Source organism: Erinaceus europaeus, chromosome 7, assembly GCF_950295315.1.
Source record: "Erinaceus europaeus chromosome 7, mEriEur2.1, whole genome shotgun sequence".
Taxonomy (NCBI): domain Eukaryota; kingdom Metazoa; phylum Chordata; class Mammalia; order Eulipotyphla; family Erinaceidae; genus Erinaceus; species Erinaceus europaeus.
Window position 1 is genome coordinate 48,585,521 of NC_080168.1, and position 24,784 is coordinate 48,610,304.

At 34.9% G+C, this 24,784-nt stretch overlaps 1 protein-coding gene across 1 annotated transcript in view; it reads right to left on the bottom strand.

Annotated features, from left to right (window-relative positions):
- The window catches only part of LOC132539341 (uncharacterized), a 36,301-nt gene that overhangs the window by 10,974 nt on the left and 543 nt on the right, over positions 1-24,784 (bottom strand). Inside the window, exons 2-10 of the mRNA XM_060193503.1 lie at positions 20,644-20,733; positions 19,169-19,222; positions 18,445-18,593; positions 18,217-18,317; positions 17,809-17,920; positions 16,969-16,972; positions 5,216-5,404; positions 2,143-2,270; positions 272-372 (exon numbers count right to left, since the gene is read on the bottom strand). Of these exons, the coding sequence (XP_060049486.1) occupies positions 272-372; positions 2,143-2,270; positions 5,216-5,404; positions 16,969-16,972; positions 17,809-17,920; positions 18,217-18,317; positions 18,445-18,593; positions 19,169-19,222; positions 20,644-20,733 (928 nt within the window). The remainder of the gene's footprint in view (positions 1-271; positions 373-2,142; positions 2,271-5,215; positions 5,405-16,968; positions 16,973-17,808; positions 17,921-18,216; positions 18,318-18,444; positions 18,594-19,168; positions 19,223-20,643; positions 20,734-24,784) is intronic.

The window sequence follows — 24,784 nt, forward strand, 5'->3', positions numbered from 1 at the left end:
CTTAATGGAATGTAGTAAGTGCATTTTAAAATGGTCAAGTCTTTTCCCATGTTAATTAGTAGAAGTTGATTATTAGGAATATGTATTCATACTTAATGTAGGCTAAGATTTCCTTAGCTACCAACATTTTTCTCCTTGTATACAACCTAAAACTGTTAATTTAATCCTTTGTGATTTTCTTTTATATCCTTTTTCTGTATAGTCTTCTGTTTCATAGATGTCTCTTTTCTACATATAGTTTGTATATATGTCTATATTTTTTAAGACTTACGTTGGTTTGGATATTGAGCCATCTATTGGTATCCATGGATGAACACTGCTTTCATCAGGAACTCCAATCCATGATACAATTGCTATAGATCTTAGGAAGTCCTGTTCAGAAATAAGGAAGTTTATATAAGTAACCACTATAAGATTTTTTTTATAAGAACATTTTACCAGCTCAGTAACTTTCAGGTGAAATAAAACTAGGATTCTAGTCTAGTTCTAAAGAATGAAGACTATATTAAAGTTAAAAAAAAAAAAACATTTATCACATTGCCCCAAAACTTTAACAGTTTTGTATTCATTATTAAAAATCCAGTCCTCATTTTTTTAATTGATAAAATTTTATTTCTAAGACCATTTTGTCTCATGGATACAATTTCACATCTCATCATATGTGTTAGTATTACTCCAGCTTCAACAAAGTAAAACAGTATTTCCTCTAAAAATACAAAATCATATACATATGATTGTTGAGATTTTTAGAAGAAATTTAAGGGGTTGTCACTGCAGATAAAAAAGAAAAGTTCAAAATCTGGCTCTGGGGGCACATCAGGTTTTAGTAACAGACCCCCAGATAAATCTGTTTCTATGCTGATAGACTCCAAAGTTCTAACAAGATATCTTTGGACTTGCTTCTTGCTCCAACTTGTTAAGTATACTTGTTAAGTATAATTACAAGTTAATTATACTTAAGTCACGAAAGACACAAGAAAACGAGAACTTGAAAAAGATTAAATGCAAACAGGAAATGGCCTGGAATCTGTTGAAGGAGCAAGAGCCTGGGGGCATCTATATCGCCACCCAACACAGGAAAGCTACATTAGTCTACTGCTCCTCAGCACTAATGTACAACAGGAGGCAGTGCAGGAAGTCAGTGCCCCTCTGCTCTGAAGGGACTCGTGATCATCAGTAACACACAAGTCTTAAGAAAATGTTCCTTGAGTAAACTGATAATTGGTAACACAAGTCTTAAGTCCATCAGAAAACTTGCTAATAATATTACAACCAGAGAAAATGCTTTTCCTCCCCCCAAGAGAACCAAAACAGGAAGTTGGATACAGAAGACAGGACCAGCAGAGAGAATCCATGACAAAAAAAATGCTCCATAGGGAAAGAGAGAGGCAGACTGGGAGTATGGACCAACCAGTCAATGCCCATGTTCAGCGGGGAAGCAATTACAGAAGCCAGACCTTCCACCTTCTACAACCCACAATGACCCTGGGTCCATGCTCCCAGAGGGATAGAGAGTGGGAAAGCTATCAGGGGAGGGGGTGGGATATGGAGATTAGGTGGTGGGAATTGTGTGGAGTTGTACCCTTCCTACCTTATGGTTTTGTTAATTTATCCTTTCTTAAATAAAATTTAAAAAAAATTTTTTTAATGTTCCATTTAGGAAGTTCCAATAATCTAAATCATGAGACTAATGCAACCATTCAGAAACATCAGAGGAAATTGATTTTATATTGTAAGAGTCACAGAATCCAGTAGTGGGAATGAACATGCTGTAAATAACCAGAGAGAAATTATTAGAGTAGACCGGAGAGAAACTATGAGCATGAACCTTGGTTTCATGATCTGATTTGTAGCTAAGTATTCTATTCAGTCTATGATCACTCTTATACAATAATTTTAGGCTGAGGCTTCTGTTTTGTAAGTTACAATTAAGTAGCAAAGTTTATATTTGAAAAGTAAGCACTTATAGAAACAGTTTTCTATAATTTATAAGTGATACAAAGTGTAAATAAATATTGAAGGTCAGACAATGAATGCTATAGACTTTAAAAGAAATTTACTATAAATCCATATGAATCATAGAAGTATATAATTATTTGAAATTAGTTTACAATGTAAATGTTGAAACATTTACAATCTCACCATCTCTTCTTTATTATCTATAGAAAGTAGGTTAGAGTTGTTAGAAGCACAGACCATCACACTCTCCTTCCAGGGTTTTGGCTCACTACTATAGTAGTAGCAATTGCCGGAATATGCAAACCATTCCTCTGGACAAAAACCACAATTATATGCTGAGGAAAAAACATGAGCTATTATGAGAAATGACTACTGATTTAAAAAAATACATCTTATGTATAAACATAGGTATAAGTGTTGTGCATGGGCCGCAGAGAAGAGAGAGAGGGGGTCCGGAGCGAAGAGGTGACACAAATCTTTATTTGCGCTGGCACCTCAGAGTTGGGTGCTAGAAAGGCAGGTTGGGCCATGTGGAGGTAGTGAAAATGGCCACCTCACGCAGTAACCTTTCCTGTGTCTGAACACCGGAGTGGAGCGCTGGCAAAAGAGCAAGGTGAGGAAAAAGAAGGGCTTTTATAGGAGTAGCTTTCTCGAGAATGGGAAGGGGGAGGAGTAACCATAGCACTCCAAGATAGGATAATAACTCTCGTGAGAATGGGAGGGGGGAGGAGTAACCAAAGCACTCCAAATATTGCGGGATATAGACAATGCCCTGAGGGCACAACATGGCTGAACAGGCACTCCAAGAATGTCCCAACTCTTGCGGGAACTAGCAGTAGCCTGAGGGGACAACATGGCAGATGTGACTGCATTGGCACAATTTCCCAGCATCTCCCTTGCCGGAATATGCAAACCATTCTTCTGGACAAAAACCACAATTATATGCTGAGGAAAAATCATGAGCTATTATGAGAAATGATTACTGATTTTAAAAAATATATCTTATGTATAAACATAGGTATAAGCATATGTGAAAATATTTCACAGAGCACACTCATAGGTAAACTCAAAGAAATGTTAGCATATCATTCTCTAGTTTATGAATCTTCATAAAGATAAGATTAAAAAGACAAATTTCATGTGCTGAAATATAATAGTGATGCCCTTTTTAAATAATAAATGTTTGTTAGTGACCATTTCCTTCCTTTTTTCCCTCCTTCCTTTCTACTCTCCTTTCTTTCTGAGCAATTGTGAAGGGAGGGTTAAATGGAGAGGGAGAGGGAGAGGAGAGACAGAGAGATGTGCAACAAGGCTTAACCCTTGTCAGGCTTCCCCTATGAAAGGGATCAGGGCCTTGAACTCAGGTCCTTGAACATGGTAATTTGTAAATTCTACCCGTGTGTCACAGCCATGTAGGCCCAATTATCTCTTACATTAGGCAATAGGAGAGTAGAGTCAATTGTATACCAATTGCACTGTGATTCTTAAAAAAAAAAAAAAATTTTATGTTGTTGTATTCAGAGGAACATTCTATTACCATTACAAATGAGAATTTATTTCCCAGTTTAATATTTATTATCCCATCAAATCATGTTTTCAAGTTTAAGATAGAAACAAAATAGAAATTACTTGAATTTTAAGAATATTTAGGGGGCGGGCTGTAGTGCAGGGGGTTAAGAGGATATGGCAAGAAGCAAAAGGACTGGCTTAAGGACCCTGGCTCCCCACCTGCAGGCCCTGGCTCCCCACCTGCAGGGGGAGTGAAGCAGGTCTGCAGGTATCTTATCTTTCTCTCCCCCTCTCTGTCTTCCCCTCTCCTCTCCATTTCTCTTTGTCCTATCCAATAACAACAACAATAACAAGGGCAACAAAATGGGGAAAATGGCCTCCAGGAACAGTAAATTCATAGGCACTAGCCTAACCCTGGAGGCAAAAAAAAGAGAAATATTTAAATACCATTTTTAGTCCTTGATGTTGAGGAGTCATTATTCTGCTTCCATCTTGTAGTAGCTAGAAAAAATAATATTTAATTTAAAACTTTAAAAATATTTATTTATTTTATAGACCTTCTACCTTCTGCAACCCACAATGACCCTGGGTTCATGCTCCCAGAGGGATAGAGAATGGGAAAGCTATCGGGGGAGGGGGTGGGATATGGAGATTGGGTGGTGGGAATTGTGTGGAGTTGTACCCCTCCTACCCTATGGTTTTGTTAATTAATCCTTTCTTAAATAAAAAATAATAATAATAAAAAGAAACTAAATCAAAAAAAAAAAAAAAGAAAGAAAACACAAGTAGAACCTGAAGTGGTATTGGCGTATTGCAAAAAAAAAATAAATAAATAAATATTTATTTATTTTAATAATAATGGTACTTGACAACTGTGTGTATTATTTGGGATTGGAAGGGATAAACTATAAAATTGGTTTTACAAATAAATGAATAAGGTAATAAAGCTTCATAGGGAAAATTCTAGAAAGCAAACTTCATTATCTCATATAGTATTTGATTTACCATGTTCAAGAATGAAATACCCATTTCTCAGTAAGCTATTCCAGATTACTGAATCATGTTCCATTATAAAATACATACATACATACATAATACTCACTATATTCTATAAATTCACATTTTTGACAAATTCATAATAACCACTCTACCTTTCTTTGTCTCTTTGAAGTGTTTACATTAAAATAAGAGTTCTATTCCTTAGTACTATGAAATACTTAAAGGTACTGGCAATATTTAGTGAAGAGTCACTCACAACCTTCCCAAAATTTGCTCTTAGGGAAAATAATGATCAGTGTTAGCACAGTGGACATCAAGATAAGACAGGTGATTTCCAGGATCCCGATAAGGAACTTTACCGAAGAAGATGGCAAACCTACAGGGAAGAAATTGAACTGCTGAGTTAGAGACCACCATATAAGTGGTCTTTAAATAAGAGAAACCCCCTCCCACACAGGGAAATCCCTGATATGGACTTAACTTACTGACCTTCAGCTACTATTATAACTTTTCATAAAGAATATATCATTGCATTCTCAGAACATAAAACTCTAGTCTTGGTCAAAGACAACAAACATAGAAATTCTGAACAAAACTGAGTCTACATACTTTATGTGAAATTAACATATTCTAACTTCAACACGCCACCATCACAAATGAAAAATATATTCCCTACTCTTTCAACGTACTAGCACACCTAAATACAGATCCTACAACAGTTAGACTGTGTGTCTGATAAATGGATTACCTTTGCATTGGCAATGCTTGCCATATTCTTTAAGATCCTGAGAAGCATTTTGAAAACATAATTCTACATAAGTTATTTCATAACAAGGTGCTGAAGTTAGTCCTTTAGTGCCTTTGGGATTCAATTGCTGCTTCTCAGAGTTTTTAGCTGTATTTAATTCAGCATAGGTGACTATTTGGTTATCCATCTCTACAGATGAGTAATATCAGAGAAGGTGCTCTAGACAGGTAGGTGTTCTTGAAAATAAATGGCCTCTGAAATGAGTGCAGCCTGAAATGTTCCTCAGATGTGACCATGAGATATAAGCTCAGACCAATAGAGACTTAGAGGTTACACAGGCTCTGATGCTAAATATAAATATGTGTTTACATATAGGCCCTGGAGCAGGTGGATGGAGGTAAATAGTTAATTTTAGCTACAGAATTTTTTTTTATGAGAATGAAAGCTACTCCAGGCCCTAATCCAGGTTTGTAGCCTTTTTCTCTATTCTGACACCATTCTCTCAGACAATATTCTTATCCAGCCTCAGGTTAGCTACCAAACTCAAGCAAAACCACTATAGTTGTATGCTCCCAGGAACACACCTAAAATTGTTCTCCTAGTTTTCTTCTATCCTAAAATACCTAATTTCATCTGCTCTGATGCTACTTTTTGGTTCCTGTTCACTAATCTCTTGTCTTAACTTAAGTTATGCCACCTTCCAGACACCAAGTTACAGATGCTACCATTACTCCATTCCTACTTCTCTGGGCAGAAGACCTCACCAAGGTGTCCTGGACCCTCACATCTCCAGAGCTCTGGATCACTGGGGAAAGATAGAGACAGGCTGGGGATGTGGATCAAACTGTCAACGCCCATACCAAGGTGTCCTGGACCCTCGCATCTCCAGAGCTCTGGATCACTGGGGAAAGATAGAGACAGGCTGGGGATGTGGATCAAACTGTCAACGCCCATGCTCAGCCAAGAAGCAGCTACAGAAGCCAGAACTCCTACCTTCTGCTCCCCACAAACAACAACGATCCATACTCCCAGCAGGGGAGAAGTGATAGGATGAAGATAAGAGAACTCTGCACTCCAGCTCCATCAGCACCCAGAGAGATAGGGAGAAGGAGAAGGAGAGGGCCATATGGAGGTAGCTAAGATATTATGATTGGCTTAGAAGGGTGAGAGGATTGAATCAGAAAAAGAAGGGGCAACTGTGTATAAATGTGGGCAGATATTTGTAGGGAAGATGGTTGGCCCATGTCTACAACTTTAGAAGAACTATGGTGGATTGCAGTGGGGAGAGTGAAGATTCAGAAGTGTTGGGAATGGTGTGAATTCAAACCCCTGTCGACATGTAATTCTGTGATATAAAAATAAATAATAATAATACACTTACCCAGAAAATAAAGAAATAAAATAAATGGTGTGTCATGTGAAGATTCCTGTACAGTGAAACTGGGCAGGGTGCAGAGTGCATATCCACGTACATTTCAGAGCTAAAGGATCCAAAGGTCTAGTACTAATCTTTCAAACTTCAAACAAAAGCTTCATGGCAGCATAGCTTTTAAATGACTTTATCCAAATTTGTAAATATTTCATTGGTAGGATTAGTACAAAAAATGATATCTTAGTGAATAACAAAATTCATGAACAGGGCAGGGGTAGATAGCATAATGGTTATGCAAACAGACTGTCATGTCTGAGGCTCCAAAGTCTCAGATTCAATACCCCACACAACCAGAAGCCAGAACTGACCCAGAGTTCTGGTTAAAAAAAAAAATTCTGAACAATATTAAAGTCAGATTCAACAGAAGTATTTTAGGATCATTTGAATGTCTGAATTAAAATAAAATTACTAAACTGGAAATACAGCATAACATTTACACAACAGAATTTCATGCCTAAGGCTCAAGGCTCAGAGGTCACTGGTTCAGTCCCCAACAACAGCATAATCCAGATCTAAGCAGTGCTTGCATAACAATAAATAAATAAATAAATAAATAAATAGATTACATCATTGAAGGAAAGAGTCATCAATATTTACCAATATTTTAAAATTTGATAAACTGTTAAAGATGGTCTCTGAGTACCTTGGGACAGAAATTCTAGTGTGTACAATCAGTTCTTCTCACTCAATTACATTTACTCTGAATTTATATTTATTTATTTATTAAAGTGTTTACCACATGGTCTGATATTTTGAGAGGTTTAGAATTCTGAGAAATCATTTAAAAAATTTAAGAGAGTCTATCTGTTGGAAATTTTATGTAGTTAAACTAAAAGAATCTGAGGAATGGTTAGTGTACACTTTGGCAAAAGTGATTGACTAGGGGTAAAAATATATTCATAAAAAGATGTAAATGTATGTCACTTTTGAAATAGTGTATTGGTATTAAGAAAAGCCCCAAGGTCAGTGACCCTTAAATCTTCTTTTGTGCTGAAAATCAATGCCATGTTTCAGATAATGTGATTTAATAAGTTGGTCAATGAATCCTGTAGTTAACAAGATCTCTAACCAGTTCTGGCTTTCAATCTTTTTTTTAAACTTTATTGGGTGGATTAATGGTTTACAGTTGACAGTAAAATACAGTAATTTGTACATATGCAACATTTCTCAGGGTTCCACATTACAATCTAACACCCACCCCATCTCCTCCTTTGCCGTCATGTTCCAGGACCTGAACAGAATCCCTACCCCAGAGTCTTTTACTTTGGTGCAATTCTGGTTTTCAATCTTACAATGTATAAACTTTAAAAAGTTAATTAACATATTGTAGACTCATTTATGGTGTAAAATATAAAAAACTATATGTAAAATATAATGAACATAACAGTTATCACTCAGACTGACACAAGCTCAGAATAAATGTAGTCAATTTAATTTTCATTTTAGTCACAATCATGTTTCCATTCATATCTGTTGGACTCTGTAAACTATTCATTAAGCAAATGTTTCTTTTCATCTGTAATGTACATCTATTTTGCAATGTTTGTTCTCATTTTTGTAGTTGTTTGATTGCTTGTAACTAAATTTAATTTAACATTTCACAAAAGCTACTACCTACTAATTTTATTAAAAATTAAGCTTTTTTTAAATTCAGTACAAGTAATACATAATCATATTTTTCATCATTCAACAAATTCTATTGTAAGAATAAATTAATAAATGTTACAAAATGTTAATGATTGTATTATTATGGAAAACACCCTACATTGGTTACAAAAATCAATACTCATTACTCCTTGTCATGATGTTTATGAATTTCAACTTTAATTATACAGATTTATACTCCCAAATAAGCATGTATGTATATGGATAGTTTCCAATAGATTTATTTGAACACTGTAAAAAAAGAAAACTTTTAATAAATTTCATGAGTGCTATTTAAGTGATTTATTCAAAGGAGCATACCCAATGTTCTTTTGATCTTGTTGTATAATGGTGGTATCTCAGTAGCTAGCGTGTGTTACAGGTCACTAAATGAGGCTGGGAGTGTGACAGAGAAAAATGTCACATACCTTCTCTCAGCAATCAAGTCGTGTATCTTTTATTGGGAACCCCAAGTTACTCTCATAAATGGGGCCTGCCATTAACTGGACAATAAAAGGAGAAATTTGATAATATGAGCACAAGATAAGTATAAACAACATGAGTGGCCTTCACTGACTGACCTCAAAAGACTCAGAGTAAAGCAGCAATGGAAAAAGAAGATACCTCAACAAGGAGAGGTTTTAACAGGAAATTCTATAGGCTATTTTTAAGTCAGTTTATCTCTTTACATCCTCTGGATGATAAAAAAAAAAGTTTGGGTGTCAATTGCAGGACAAATGAGCATTTAAATTGCCCATCTTCAAATAGCTCTGAAAAACTTACATTCTGCAAATACGTAAGCACAGGCAAGTTCACAAATGCAGCTAACTTATTTCTGTCTCAGTCAGAAACACCACCAAATTTCACCTGTATAGTTAGGTTGCAAAAAGTGAATATTTCATATTTATCTTCTCTATATCTATATTATTCCATTTCTAATTATTGTGGAAATTTTCTAAAAATCCTCAAAATTTTTACAATCTTATTACCAATAAGCATTTACTGCTATTTGACACTATTTATTTTGGGAATTTCTATCTTTCCAAATGTATTTACATGACACAAAGAATATAATCTCCAAAATGGTGTCTCTATTCTCGTTTTTAGTTCTAGTTTTAATGCATTCAGACAAAAGCACTAATCTACATCTTACAACATATATAAATGTTCTATTGCAGTGATACATCAATAAAAGTGATTTTATAAAAATGAAATATAGAAAAAATAAAATACATAGGAAACCAGGAATTTTACTCAAGGGGTAGAACACATTCTTTGCAATCAAGAGGCCTGGTACTCTGTCCCTAGTATCACGGGTGGCAAAGTAATACATTGAACTCTCTCATAAAATCACTTAAATGATATTCAAGTTTTAAAAAATGGGAGAAAACACTATAGAATGGTATTTATGGGAAAAGAACACAAATTGTAGTAGAAAGCTTCAACAAGGACTGTTTCTTTTCCATTGAAAAGCACTCAGTTGGGAGTCTGGTGGTAACGCAGCGGGTTAAGTGCACATCGTGCAATCCACAAGGACCGGTGTAAGGATCCGGTTGGGGCCCCGAGTAGCTTTGCAAGCAATGAAGCTGAACTGCAGGTGTCTATCTTTCTCTCCCCCTTCTCTGTATTCCCCTCCTTTTTCCATTTCTCTCTGTCTATCCAACAATGACGACAACAATAACAACAACAATAATAACTACAACAACAGTAAGAAACAAGGGCAACAAAAGGAAAGAAATTTTTTAAAAAAAAGAAAAACACACATTTAAATTGGTAAAGCTATTATGAAATCTGAAGAAAAAAGAAGACACAAATTATATCTAGATTGGCATGGGGAACAATTTTGTATTTCCTAAGAAATGAGCTAATAAAAGTATATTAGGAATAAAACTTTATTATGTATATTACATAGAAAATAGACAATAAAATGCAGTACAATGAACAGACTGAAGAAGTTTACATGTTATAGAAATTTGCAAAGTACTATTCACATTGAATGTAATTAGACTGAAGAATATAAAGGTGAGGAGAACTTCTGGGCAATCACCACAATTAAGGACTTAAATTTCAAAGTCCTTATTTCCTTGTTTCATAAGAGCACTTAGCTTATGAGCCACCCTTTTGGTTATAGGACAGTATATAAAGTAGTGACATTAACAGTAGAAGTAGAGTTTGTTTTATGAAGTAGCTCTCCAGAATTTATTCATCTTTCACAATAACTGAAATGTTACTCCCTTTGACCAAAACCTCGCCGTTTCTACTTTTCTTCAGTTCCTCATAATCACTATTGTATCCTCTGGTTGTAAAACACTGACTCATAGATTCTTCATGAAAGTGGAATCTTGTACTTTTTGTTACTTATATATGACTTATTTTACTTAAAATGTCCCCTATTCATTTTATTACTAGTGGGAATTTTCTTTACTTCTGAATAATTACTATTTCATTGTATGTGTAGACCATACTGCCTCTTGTAAGCAAATATTTACAGATATTTAGGTAGTTTTGATATCATGGTTATTGCATAAAGTGCAATAGAAATGCAGATATGTCTTCAAGATACTGACTTAATTTCTGAAGGAAACTCCAATTTTCTTTCACAAAAAAAGATTTTACAATGTAAATTCCCAACAGTTAGAGGGTTCCAATTCTCTACATTCTTGACAATTGTACTTATTTTTTGTTCATTTTTGAAATTAGTAGTCATTAAGCACATGTGTATAGCAAATCCACATAGACCCATATAAGATTAAACCAATAAGGGATTTATTTAGAAAGTACAACACTCATGAAGAAGTGATTCTAATCAAGAGAATAAGCAAAGTCCAAGTCTACAATCAAGTCACCTAAGACCACCATCTGTGAGGATAGGTCCGATGTCCCAAACCAAGAGGAACGCGCTGCAGAGAAGGTGATCCAGCAAGAGAGCTAGCGAGCTGCTCTCTCCTCCTCCTTTTATGCATTCCCCTCTATGTCTCCTCCTCCAGCAGATGTCGTCACTCATATGCTAATACTTCCAAATTCCTGTTGGGGTCACAACACATGTGGAACAATATCTCACTAGGTTATTATTTGTATGCCCCTGAGGATAAGTAATACTGACCTTCTTCTTTTAGGAAACCTCTTGGTCATTTTGTATGCCTTCTTTAATGAGATACTACTCATCTCTTTTCACTATGATTCAAAAGTTTGTATGTTTGTATGATTTTTTTTGCTATTAATTTGTCTGAAAATCTTAGTCATTTACATATAAACCAATTTCAAATGTTTTCTTCTGTGTCATACTGCTTTCTCAGTTTATTGATTGTGTCCTTTTGATGAGCAGAATTATTTTTAGTTTGATGAAATTCTACTCATCCATTGTTAATTTTGCTGTGTGTGTAGTTAGGTTCATATCTAAAGAATCATTACAAAGTAATTTCTTCCAGATACTTTATGATTTCAGGTCTTCTCACATTTAAATTTCCAATCTGTGTTGTTGATTCTGTGCATGGAGTGAAGTAAAGGCTCAATTTCACTTTTTGCAAAGACTAATTCACTTGTGAATGAGTGTGGATGTTTTATATTCTCAGAACAATTTATTGAAGGGGTAATAATTTTCACATTATGTGTTCTTGGTATCTTTGACAGAAAATAGTTTATCTATAGACACAGATTTATTTTGAAGTCCTTAATTCTTGTTCACATGTCCATGTATCATTTTTATGATGGTACCATAATATTATTATAACTGTAGATCTACTATACTTTATGAAATTAAAAGCATGATATCTCCAGCATTATTCTTTCTCTAGACAGCTTTGGCAATTCAGGGCTTTTTTCTTGTTTTATTTGTTTTCAGTTCCAAATTAATATAACATTTCCCCCTATTTTTTATGAAAATTATGATTTGAGAGCTTGTGGATGACCAGACTTCAGTGCCTAAGAAAGTCCAATTATATATACACAGTGGAATACTACTTAGCTACTAAAAACGATGAGTTCACCTCTTTCTTTAACTTTAATTTTTATTTAATTTTAGTTTATTTTTACCAGAGCGCTGTTCAGCTATGGCTTATGGCAGTGTGGGGGATTGAACCTGGGACATTGGAGTCTCAAGCATGAGACTCTTTGCATAACCATTATGCCACCTACCCTTACTACATGAATTCACCTTCTTTACTTCATTACTTCTTAGATGGAGTTGAAAGAATCATGTTAAGTGAGATAAGCCAGAAAGAGAGGGAAAATATGGAATGATCTTAGAACTTAAGGAACACAAACAGAATAAGAAATATAAAGTAAAATTTGGACTTATTTGGTGTATTACACCAAAACTAAGAATTCTGAATATGGGGGTGGGGTTTATGGGGTTTTCAAAGTCTTGATACAAAATGATACACCAAATTCCTAAATAGGAGGATGAGGGTGTTTTGCAGATATCTATCTTAGTAAGATGAGAATTTGTATCCATATGACAACAACTATACTGTAAACCGTTAATCCTTCAGTAAGAAAAGACAGAGAAGGAGAGAGTGAGAAAGGAAGCAAGGAAGCAAGGAAGCAAGGAAGCAAGGAAGGAAGGAAGGAAGGAAGGAAGGAAGGAAGGAAGGAAGGAAGGAAGGGTGGTCCGGGAGGTGGCGCAGTGGCTAAGGCACTAGACTCTCAAGCATGAGGTCCTGAGTTCAGTCCCCGGAAGCACATGTACCAGAGTGATGTCTGGCTCTTTCTCTTGCTCCTTCTATCTTTCTCATTAATAAAATAAATAAAATCTTTAAAAAAAAAAAGAAAGGAAGGAAGGAAGAAAGTGAAAGAAAGAAAGAAAGAAAGAAAGAAAGAAAGAAAGAAAGAAAGAAAGAAAGAAAGGAAGGAAGGAAGGAAGGAAGGAAGGAAGGAAGGAAGGGCATTTGGGAAGAGATTCTTCCAATCCATGAATTTAGTTGTCCTTATATTTACTACTGTCTTCAACTGTCTTCCTCAAGGTTTAATAGATTTTATAGTTCAGTATATATCTAAGTATTTTATTCCTACTAATACTACAGTAACAGATTTTTTATCCTAATGTTCCTTTTTGAGTATGATATTACTTACTAGTCATAGAAATGAAGTTGATTTTTATGTCCTTATTTACATTTTAAATTTTATATTATTCTGCTATTTTGTGACTTAGGAATTTGTACACATGAAATCATAACAGATGCAAAGAAAGATATATTTTACATCTTCATTATCACATGAGCAGCATAGCAGTGTTTAATTTTTTAAATCTCCTCATTAACCCCTATGCTGGAAGGGTTGGTGTTCCTTTTGTTTTTGTTGACTGTTTCTCACTGTTCTGGGGGTCAGATGGTAGTAATAAAATAATTAAAATAATGTACAACCAAAAAGTAGTCTGATAGGAAAACATTGACCTACAAAAAATAATTTAACTGAATTAACATCAAAAGAAATTTATAAAGAATTTAAATAATCTAATTGATATAAGAAATTCATTTTAATTAATTAAAGGAAAATATTGATTTTCTTTTCTAAGAATCTTCATTTCCAAAGATTCCCTAGGATACTGAGTTTGCATAAACACAGATTTTCAACTTTATGAAATCTGGAAAAATTGAAACTAAATTTACAGTTGACTGGAAAATGAAACTGTATCCACAGTCACTGCAATCTTGTCTAATTTGAAACTTCTACCAAAGTAGCTAATGTTTTCAACCTACACTTATATTTTTATTATACTTTCTTAGATTAAATTAGCTATATTTCTTCTATCAATCACATTATAAAATTACGGTAATAAATTCATTCATTAATGAAACCAAATAATGTCAAGTTCTCTGAAGTTCCCTTTTGAATTTGAAATAATTATCAATTTGACTTTTAAACTGAATAATGATATATTTATACATATATATTCATAATGATTTGGTCATATGTTTATTCTTCTGACATTTTTTTTTTTTGCTGTCTCTGGGAATTCCCTTCTCTGAGATATTTTTTTTCAGCTAAATATATATATATATATATATATATATATATATATATATATAGAGAGAGAGATAGAGAGAGAGAGAGAGAGGTAAAGAGAGAGATTATAGAACTAAAATGTCCTCCACTATAGTGGTGGTATTCTGAAAACTGGGTTGTGAGCATTGCGAAGTAGGTATGAGTGACTTATTTTACCTATCCAGACTTTTCTAATAAGGATACAAGATGAAAACAAGATTTCATAGAAAGGAAAGACAGGTTGCAGAAAAGAAACAGTATGGGTTATTCAAATGGATGCTGAATAGATAAAAGATTAACAATATGATTTCAATTATATATGTATGTATTAAAATTTTAGGACATAAACATTGCATAACTAGTAAATAAAAGGAAATAAAGAAGAAATTAGGACATTTCACCATTTGAGATATGTAAATGTGACAATTTGTTAAACTTTAATGAATAAACATACATGCTGTAAAAATTATGTCACTAATAAAAGAATGCATGAAGTATTTTAAATTAGCAATTACTTGTGGAGAATATGAAAGTAAAATCATTTGTAGCAAAGAGAAAACTAAGATCTCAAATAAATGATAGCTCCCAGCCAAAAATTAAACAAAAATGACATTATACTTAACAATTTTATCTATAAATTTACCAACATAAATACAATGATTAAATAATTAAATGCATAATGACTATATTAAATATATAACTTTTCTTTCTTCCTTTTTTGCCTCCAATGTTGCCACTGGGGCCCCCATTGCTGCCACTACAAATTCACCACTCCCAGAGGCCTTTTTTTCCATTTTATTGGATAGAACAGAGAGAAATTGAGAGGTGGGTGAGTTAGAGAAGGAGAGAGATAGACATCTGCAGACTTGCTTCACCCCCTTGTAAAGCATCCCCACTGCCTGAGAGGAGCAAAGGGCTCAAACTAGGATCCTTGTGAGGAACTTGTGAGGATCCTTGTGAGGATCCTTGTGAATATAGAACTTGTCTTAGTTACAACAACATGTGACTGAAGGTCTAAAATCCCTCTTCAGAAATTCATTTCCTAAATGCCCTTTCCACTCAGTGTTGCCTCTAGATTTCTCAGTCTAAGATCATCTTTGAATCAAGATGCAAACAAGAACAAAGGGACAAAACAGGATCTGAGAACCTGGCAGGACAGGGTACTTATCTTGTCATTTGTGAGGCCAGACTCAAGCTATGTTACCACATAGGATACGGAAATGGCATGGCATAGAGGAAACTCCAGGGCTTTCACATTTTTTTCCTTTCTATCACTGTCTTTTTGTCTCTGTCTATCTTGTTATCTGAAAAAAAAAAAAAGAGCAGCCTGAAAGCAACAAAATTAGGCATGTACAATGCTCTGATTCCACAGAAACCAAAACCAAATAAAAACCAGTGGAAAAGAGTACCTGCCCTGTCTCTGAACCATTAAGTCATAAGCAATATGTCTTAGAGTGGCAGGCTCATTGAATTTTGGTTCAATTTTATTTAGATCCAAATTTTTGCAGTCTTCATGGTTTTGTGATTAAAGTGATCAATTCTCTTAGAGTTATATTGCTACAAATGAATGGATTGGTGGATTTTCTATTAATCTTCTAAAGGTAATCTTTTATATTAATTTAACAAATGTGTATAATAAAGTTGATTAGCTAAGCAACATCTTAATAAAAGCATAATCATTCAGAGTATAAGAAAAATAAACATGTAATGTAATATAAATCTCTAGAGAGAATCATTAAAACAAATGAATCAGATTTTACAGTGATACAATCCATATACCACTGGTAATGTATAAAATATCTGCACATAATAAAAGAAGTTCAACAAAGGTTTAAAAGAAGAAAGGCATCTATAATCACAAATAAAGTTTAAAATAATACTCACAATTTGGTACCAAGGTGTGATAAAAAAATTAAAATGGGCCAGGTGGTGGCACACCTGGTTGAGCACACATGTTACAATGTGTAAGGACCTTGATTCCAGTACCCAGGCCCCTACCTGCAGGAGGAAAGCTTTGCAAGTGGTGAAGCAGGCTGTCTCTCTTGCTTTCTATTGCCCAGATCCCTCTTGATTTCTGGCTGTCCCTATCTAATAAATAAATAAATATAATACAAAGAAACTAAAACAGATCAAGAATTAATTATTCACATATTATTTCCTAAAACTGGAAAAGATCCCTATAGACTCTAAACTGTATCTTCCACTCAGTATTGTAAATAAAACCATAGACTAGGAAAAAATTAGAACAAAATGTAATTGCACTTAGAGGAAATAAAAATGTCATTACTATAGATGAAATAGTTTCTTATATATAATTAAGAATATATCTCTGATAAACATAAATAATGCATAATGAAATCATAAGACAAGATCAATATTGTAAATCTCAATTGTATTTCTGTTTACAGAAGCAAAAATTACTAAAGAGACTTCTAAATAAGATGTTATTTACAAAAGCATGACTGAAATGCCAGCATTTCCTCAAGAATTCTGTAGAAATGCACATCATAATAGACAAAAATCCAGTGCATGGAAGGATAAATCTCAGTATAGAATAGAATAGTCAATATTGTAAAATGATAAATGTTGACAACTTGTATCAAATACTATATGTAGCCTCAAGCATAATCTGTGAATTTTTTAATTGAAAAAAGAAACATTGTTTTAGATTCTCCTGTTACAGAGAAAATCTTACTCTCCTAAAAATAAGTGTCAGCACATCTCATTCACCAAAACTGCTCTTTCCTCTAATGTAAGGCAATGGTCTCCAAGTCTCGTCCACCATGCCCATCCAGTTTTGAGACCTTGGACCAATAGAAATAGATCACAATGTTCAGAACAACCTTACTAAGGTGTGGTTTAAAGCATATACTTCATTTCTTTAATCTGTGTAAATAAAAATAGTATATCATAGCCTGTAACCAGTATCAAAACTATTATCAAAATAATAAAACTTTTTTTTTTAACTGCTTAACAATCATTTCCTATTCCAGCCTCTCCTCTGCACTTGGCAACTACTCGTTCACTCATTTTGTGGGAGTGACTTTTCTTGATATAACACACTGATTCACATAAAATGCTTTCTTATGAAAGACTGAATGTCAAATGGTAAATTATCCTAATTCCCCTATTCTTTATTTACTTTTATTCATCAACTATGCAATATTTACTTCCTATAATATTAATAAAATAGATATTTTAAAATTAGAACTAAATTGTTAATACTTTATCTACTCAAGGTATATTTAAATTACTTGTAATTTTTCTTCAACACTTCTTCCCTATTTACATATGCATGTTTTCATCTAGAATAAATTTTTTATCTTTAGAAAAGACTGCATTGACAAAATGACTCACTTGGATAAAAAACCTGTTTTGCCAAACACGGAGGTGTCAAACAAAATAGTGGTGACTAAACATTAGCGTGTGTATATTATAAAGATAACATTAATATATACATACAACATAATTTAAGACTTATATACTTATATTTCTAGAAATATAAATAAACAGAATCAGAAACTTACAAGTTTTATTGGTTAAGCTTTTTCTTGCAGTTATATATTTGGAGAGATACACAGTTATCTGCTTTGAGACCTGATGAGAATAACACAGCACAATCTTTACCAGATGTCTGCCCTTTTATTCTGGAAAAGAGAATAAAGCATAATTCTTTTGCTGTGCTATATATAGACAATACAATCCCCCTGCATTTTATGTAACTAATAAAATAATGTTTTCAAAAGGGCATTTTTTCAAAAACTACTGTAAGCATTACTAGGAGACTAAGTATGTCATTCTAGAACATTAACATCAATGTTTCATCTACTTAAACATCTTTATTCACACTATAATTCAATGTAAACAGAAATCTTAATATTCTTTTGAATTGTTCTTTTCTTACACTTCTCTTACACTAGATAGCACTATTTAAAAATCTTACTCGAGTTTGAAAGTTGAGCCATTTCTTGACCTCCAGGGCTGATCACTGCCTTCCCGGAAGACATTAATCCATGAAAGAGTTGATATGGAACTCAAAAATGTCTACCAAAACAAGTTTTTCAGAGATTGTAAGGTAAAATACTAACATGTTCAAAATATAGATTAAACTTCAAATATAATGTTGATTGAAACAAATGTCTAATAATAAATTTGGAACTTGAAGTCTTACCACTTCTTCTTCATTGTCAATGGAAAGCAAACTAGAGTTCTTAGAAGCACAGTCCTTCACACTCTCATTCCATGTTTTCTTTTCATGAGTATTATAATAGCAATTGTTGGAATATGTAACCCAACCCTTTGGACAATGATTACACTTTTCTGATGAAGAAAGATGAAGCATTATTATAATTTTTATATTATTACATGAAAACTCATATACAAAAATTTCCATCCTACATATTCAGAAAGTCAGTGAGTGAAATGACTTTCAAAACCTTTTACTTATTTTTTTGCTTTAGTAAGAAAGATATCAAAGAACATCCCTTATTTTAATTCTTATTTATTAATTTTAACTAATTATTGAATATCTTATTTATTTTTTTACTCTTATGTGGAATCTGTATGAAAACCAGAGATTCATGCACAGAAGGTAGGTGTTCTACTACTGCACTACTGGTTCCTTAAATTACATTTTTATTATAGAAAGTTATCATTTTATAGTGGGAAAATTGAACCAACTGTTTACAATGAATATGGTGACTTTATTTTTGAGGATAGTGATTTTAAATGAGCTTTTCTATTGCCTCATAAGGTCTTTTATCATTATTGATGAATATTCAATAACTAATCTTATGGTGTATGATCCCCAAGTAAATGCACTTTTGCCTCATCTGAGAAACAAAATATAACTATGTAACTATTCTACTATCAGAACTTTGAAAGTCAATACATACTTTTACTGGTGTCTGCTTGTGGGGAGGAATTAGTCTCATCTGATGTTGTATTGCCTAAAAAAATATAAGTATACCTTCAGCAATTAAAACTGATCTAAGTAAAGTATAGCAAATTTGCTCTCTTGCTTTGAAATGTGGCATATAACTTAAAATTAGAATAGTAAGGAAATGTGATTTTTATTATGAAAATTAATAAAGTAATGAAGAATAAGAGAAGTATTTCAAAATACTCATCATTTTTACAATGTTTATTTTAACAAGTGGAAATATTTTTATTCCTTAGTAAGATCCTTTCTTTTCAAGATTAATTTGTATGTATTACGTATGAAAGAGAAAAGTTCCCAAAATAGATGGAAGAGAGAAGCAGGAGCACAGCAAACATACAAGCTCAGTTCTCTACCAGTCACACTATTTCTCCAGCCCCTCAATAACATCTTTCAGCTCCTAAAATATATGTTTGACTTATGTAATCAGTATGCATGTGTGCAAGTACCTAATACATTATAAACTATATACTTTTGACAAATAAAGAAGAGTTCCTCAGAGGACTTAGTGGAGGTTGTATTGTTATAAAGAAATCTGGGAAATGTTATGCATGTACAAACTATTGTATTTACTGTCGAATGTAAAACATTGATTCCCCAATAAAGAAATTTAAGAAGAGAAGAAGAAGAAGAAGGAGGAGGAGGAGGAGGAGGAGGAGGAGGAGGAGGAGGAGGAGGAGGAGGAGGAGGAGGAGGAGGAGAAGAAGAAGAAGAAGAAGAAGAAGAAGAAGAAGAAGAAGAAGAAGAAGAAGATAGAAGAAGAAGATAGAAGAAGAAGAAGAAGAAGAAGAAGAAGAAGAAGAAGAAGAAGAAGAAGAAGAAGAAGAAGAAGAAGAAGAAGAAGAAGAAGAAGAAGAAGAAGAAGAAGAAGAAGGAGGAGGAAGAGGAAGAAAAGAAGAAGAAGAGGAGGAGAAGAAGAAGAGGAGGAGGAGGAGGAGGAGGAGGAGGAGGAGGAGGAGTTCCTGGGAGTCGGGTGGTAGCGTAGCTGGTTAAGCACTTGGGGCAAAGCGGAAGGACTGGCATAAGGATCCCCGTTCAAGTCCCCAGCACCCCACCTGCAGGGAAGTCGCTTCACAGGCAGTCAAGCAGGTCTGCAGATGTCTATATTTCTCTCCCCATCTCTGTCTTCCCCTCCTCGCTCCATTTCTCTGTCTTATCTAACAACGACGACATCAATAACAACAACAATAATAACGACAACAACAATAAAAAACAACAAGGGCACAACAACAAGGGAAACAAAAGGGGGGGAAAATGACCTCCAGAAGCAGTGGATTCATGGTGCAGGCACCAAGCCCCAGCAATAACCTTGGAGGCAAAAAAAAAAAAAAAAACAAGGGCAACAAAAGGGAAAATAGATAAATAAAATATATTTTTAAAATTTTTTAAAATAAAGAAGAGTTCCCCATTAAATTTCCAGAATTCACTTACGAGGTTTAACAGCAATCATTGTGCTTATCATGGCAACACAGAGGAATCCCAAGATCCCAGCAAGGAGTTTTTCCAGAGGAAATGACAAACCTGCAGAAAAGGAATGGCAAGAGAAAAGGAAATGCTAAAGAGGTTGCTCAATAAGTAGAACATGTACATTCAGTTCCTGAGGCCTCACACTCAATGGTGGTGCTCTGCTTTCTGATTAAATGGACAAATAAATGAATGCATTTCTTTTTAAAAAGAGAGCCTTGGTGCTTCACTTCAGACTATGTCCAGAGACATCAGGCATAGACTGTCAACCCTTTAGCCTTATTACTTGAGTGAGACCTTTCCTTTCTCATAGGATTCTCTAATTCCATTTCGAGTAGTTCATTTCCTAATAAAGCCCTAAAACCTAAATATATACCAGGTCCCATGAGATAGGGTATATGTACACATATCCATAAATTAGGGCAAAATATATACCTGAAAGCAAAAGTGCACAATAGTCTACAGTGATTCAATAAATGAAGCAAGCAAGTAGAAAGACCTAAAAAGACATCATAAAGTTTCAAAGTAAATAGTTTCTACTTAGACCTAGATACCCACCTCACCTACTTCCTATCATACTTCCCTCAGTCACTCCAAAGCTAACCTTATCAAAGTATAAGGACTAAAAATGCTGAATAAGGGCAAAAGACAGGCATACTTTAATGATGACTCTTTAGTCACTATCAGGCCACCCCATCAGCTGGGGCCCTAGTCAGGAAGTCCTGAGATTCCCAAACAGATGTGATGGGCTTAGATCTCAAATAGATCACTCTCTCCATTATCACTGGTAATCTCCATTAGAAACAACACAATAGACTCCTTTGGGGGTCCCCATAGGACCTTGCCCTCAATGTAGATCAACAACAGTAGAGAATATTCCATCCTCTGAAGGGAGGCTGAACAACATATTCTATCTACCACCTGAAGAAGATGGGTCTTGAAATTGGAGCAGCTTGGAATGTTCCTACTCATGACCACAGAATGTGAGCTCATACCTACAAGGATGCAAAGGTTACATAGGTTCCCAAGCTGAATATGGGCCCCAGATCAGATCAAATTGATGGGGTTTCTAATCAACAATATTTATACACTTTTCCCATATTTGGGAGCTTACTCTCTTCCCTGAACCAGCTTTTTATCCCTTTTTTCAGCCAAGACATCATCTCCCCCAGACAATAACTTGGATCCAACTGTGTATCAGATGTCAGGCTCAGAAAAAAACTAGTATAGTCATGGGGCCTTTGGAATATAACTAAAATAGGCCTACTAGCTATCTTCAAATTGGAGACCCCAAATATTCATCTGCAATATTCCAACCTTTAGGTTTATGATTAGTGAACATTTTGTATGGCTCTATATATTAACTCTTTTTTCAGCCACTGGGTTCCAGATGATAACATGATGCCAAACAGACTTCCCTGGGCAGAAAACCCCATCAATATGTTCTGGAGCCCTGCTTCTCCAGAACCCCGCCCCACTGGAGAAAGAGAGAGACAGGCTGGGAGTATGGTTCGACCTGTCAATTCCCATGTTCATCGGGGAAGCAATTACAGAAGCCAGGCCTTCCACCTTCCACCTGTACCCCATAATGATCCTGTGTCCATACTCTCGAGGGATAAAGAATAGAAAAACTATCAGGGAAGGCAATGGGATACAGAGTTCTGGTCATGGGAATTGTGTGTTGTACCTCTCTTATCCTATGGTTTTTACAGTGTTTCCTTTTTATAAAAAAAAAAAATTAAAAAGAGAGAGAGAGAGTGTGTCTGGGGAGGTTTCCCAGTGATAGCATGCAGGTCATGCTTGCATGAAGTCTCAGATTCCATACCCAGTACAATATAAGCCAGAGCTGAATGGTGTCCTCACTGTTCTTTCTGATAAATAAAAATTAGCCTTTTTAATTTTTTTCTTTTTTTAAATATTTATTTTATTTATTCCCTTTTGTTGCCCTTGTAGTTATTATTGTTGTCATCATTGTTGGATAGGACAAAGAGAAATGGAGAGAGGAGGGGAAGACATAGGGCAAGAGAAAGATAAGACACCTGCAGATCTGCTTCATCGCCTATGAAGCGACTCCCCTGCAGGTGGGGAGCCAGGGGCTCGAACAGGGATCCTTACACCGGTCCTTGTGCTTTGCACCACCCGCGCTTAACCCACTGTGCTACTGCCCAACTCCAAAAATTAGCCTTTTAAAACAAAATTTAGGACAATTATTTTCTCTGTCAACCTTTGCTAGAATCATCAAACAAGTAAATGCAGTAAAACTAAGATTAAATCAGTCCCGTCTAAAATCCAAGATGTATTCCCTCTCTTACTTGAGGCCAGATCCCATAAACCTAATTCCAGTTTGGATACAACAAATGACACTCAATTCTTTGACCACTGGTAAAAGCCTAAATTTGTCAAATAAAAAAGAGACTATTTTGTCAAATAAAAAAGAGAATGGCTTTTATTTTAATTTTTATCAAATAAAAAAAAGAGAATGGTTCACTTAATGATGGCCTTTTTAGTCACTACCAGGCCACCCCATCATCTGGGGTACAAGTCAGGGAATCCTTGAATTTTCCCATAGATACAATAGGCCTAGATTTCTAATCCACCCCCTCTCTCCACCAACACTGGTCACTTCCACCAGGAATATCAACATAAGCCCTCCTGTGGGCTTTCTCAGGACCATACCCTAACTATGAACTAGCAATGGGAGGGACTGGCCCACTCTACTAATGGAGACTGGGTCATCCTACTCTGCCACTCAAGGAAAACTGGTCTTGAAATGAGTGCAAACTAGAATGTTCCAAACTGTGACCATACACTGTAAACACAGACTGAAGGGAGTTGAGGTCATGCAGGCTCCTGTGCTAAATATAAATATGGGCCTTGTGTCAGATCAACATGCTCAACAGTTAATTGTATTTGTATATTTTCTTCAAGTTTGGGAGCCACTCTCTTCCTTGATCCATCTTCCTAGTCCTATTCTCAACTGTGACATCATCTTCCCAGACAATATTTTTAGACCATCTCCATGTTAGCTATCAAGCTCGAGAAAAATTTACTAAAGTCATGGGTCCCTGAGAAGACATATAAAAATATACTTCATAGCTTCATTTCATCTTAAGATCTATATATGCATCTACTCTGTTCTTACTTTTTTCTTGTTTATTAAACATTTTGTCCTGCTTTATATTTTACCACCTTGCAGCCACCAAGTTGCAGATGCTACTATGATTCCACCCTGACTTCCCTGGGCAGATGACCTCACCAATGTGTCCTGGAATCCCACTTCCCCAGAGCCCTACACAACTAGGGAAAGATAGAAATAGGCTGGGAGTATGGACTGACCTGACGACACCCACATCCTTCTGAGAAGCAGCTCCAGAAGCCAGTCCTTCCACCTTCAGCACCCCATATAAAAATTTGGTTCATAGTCCCAGAGGGGGAGAAATGTTAGGGGAAGGTGATCAGAGGGCTTTGAACTCTAATTCCACCAGGGCCAAGAGAGAGAAGAGGGTAAAACAAAAGTGGGGGGAGGGACACTTGGTAGCTGTAGGTAGGACTTAGAAAGGATGGGAAGGCAGGATCATAGGAAAAATATGCAAATATATATAAATATAGATAGATAGTTATAGGAATAATAGTCTACCCACGTCTGTGATCTTGGGAGAACTAATGCAGTTTACAGTGGAGGGAATGAGCACACAGAAGTCTAGTGGTGGGAGAGGTGTGGAATTATATCCCATTATCTTATAACTTTGTAAATCAGTGTTAAATCACTTATTAAAATAATAATAATAAAAGAAACTAAAGAAAAACAAAATTTAAAAATAGAGATGAGATAAATATTTGAGGTGAGATAATTATTTGGACAGTTTACAAAAACAAGTCCACATGTACAGTGAATCAAATTGTAAATTTGAATCCTAGTCCCATTTAAAAAAGAACTCTTATTAATACTTATTGTATATTTTTATTTATTTGACAGAGACAGAGAAATCAGGAGTGAAATCAAAAATGAAGGAGAAGACAGAGAGGGAGAGAAAAAGAGACATCTGCAGACCTGCTTCACTCCTAGCAAAACTTCCCTCCTATAGGTGGGGGCTAGGGGATTGAACCT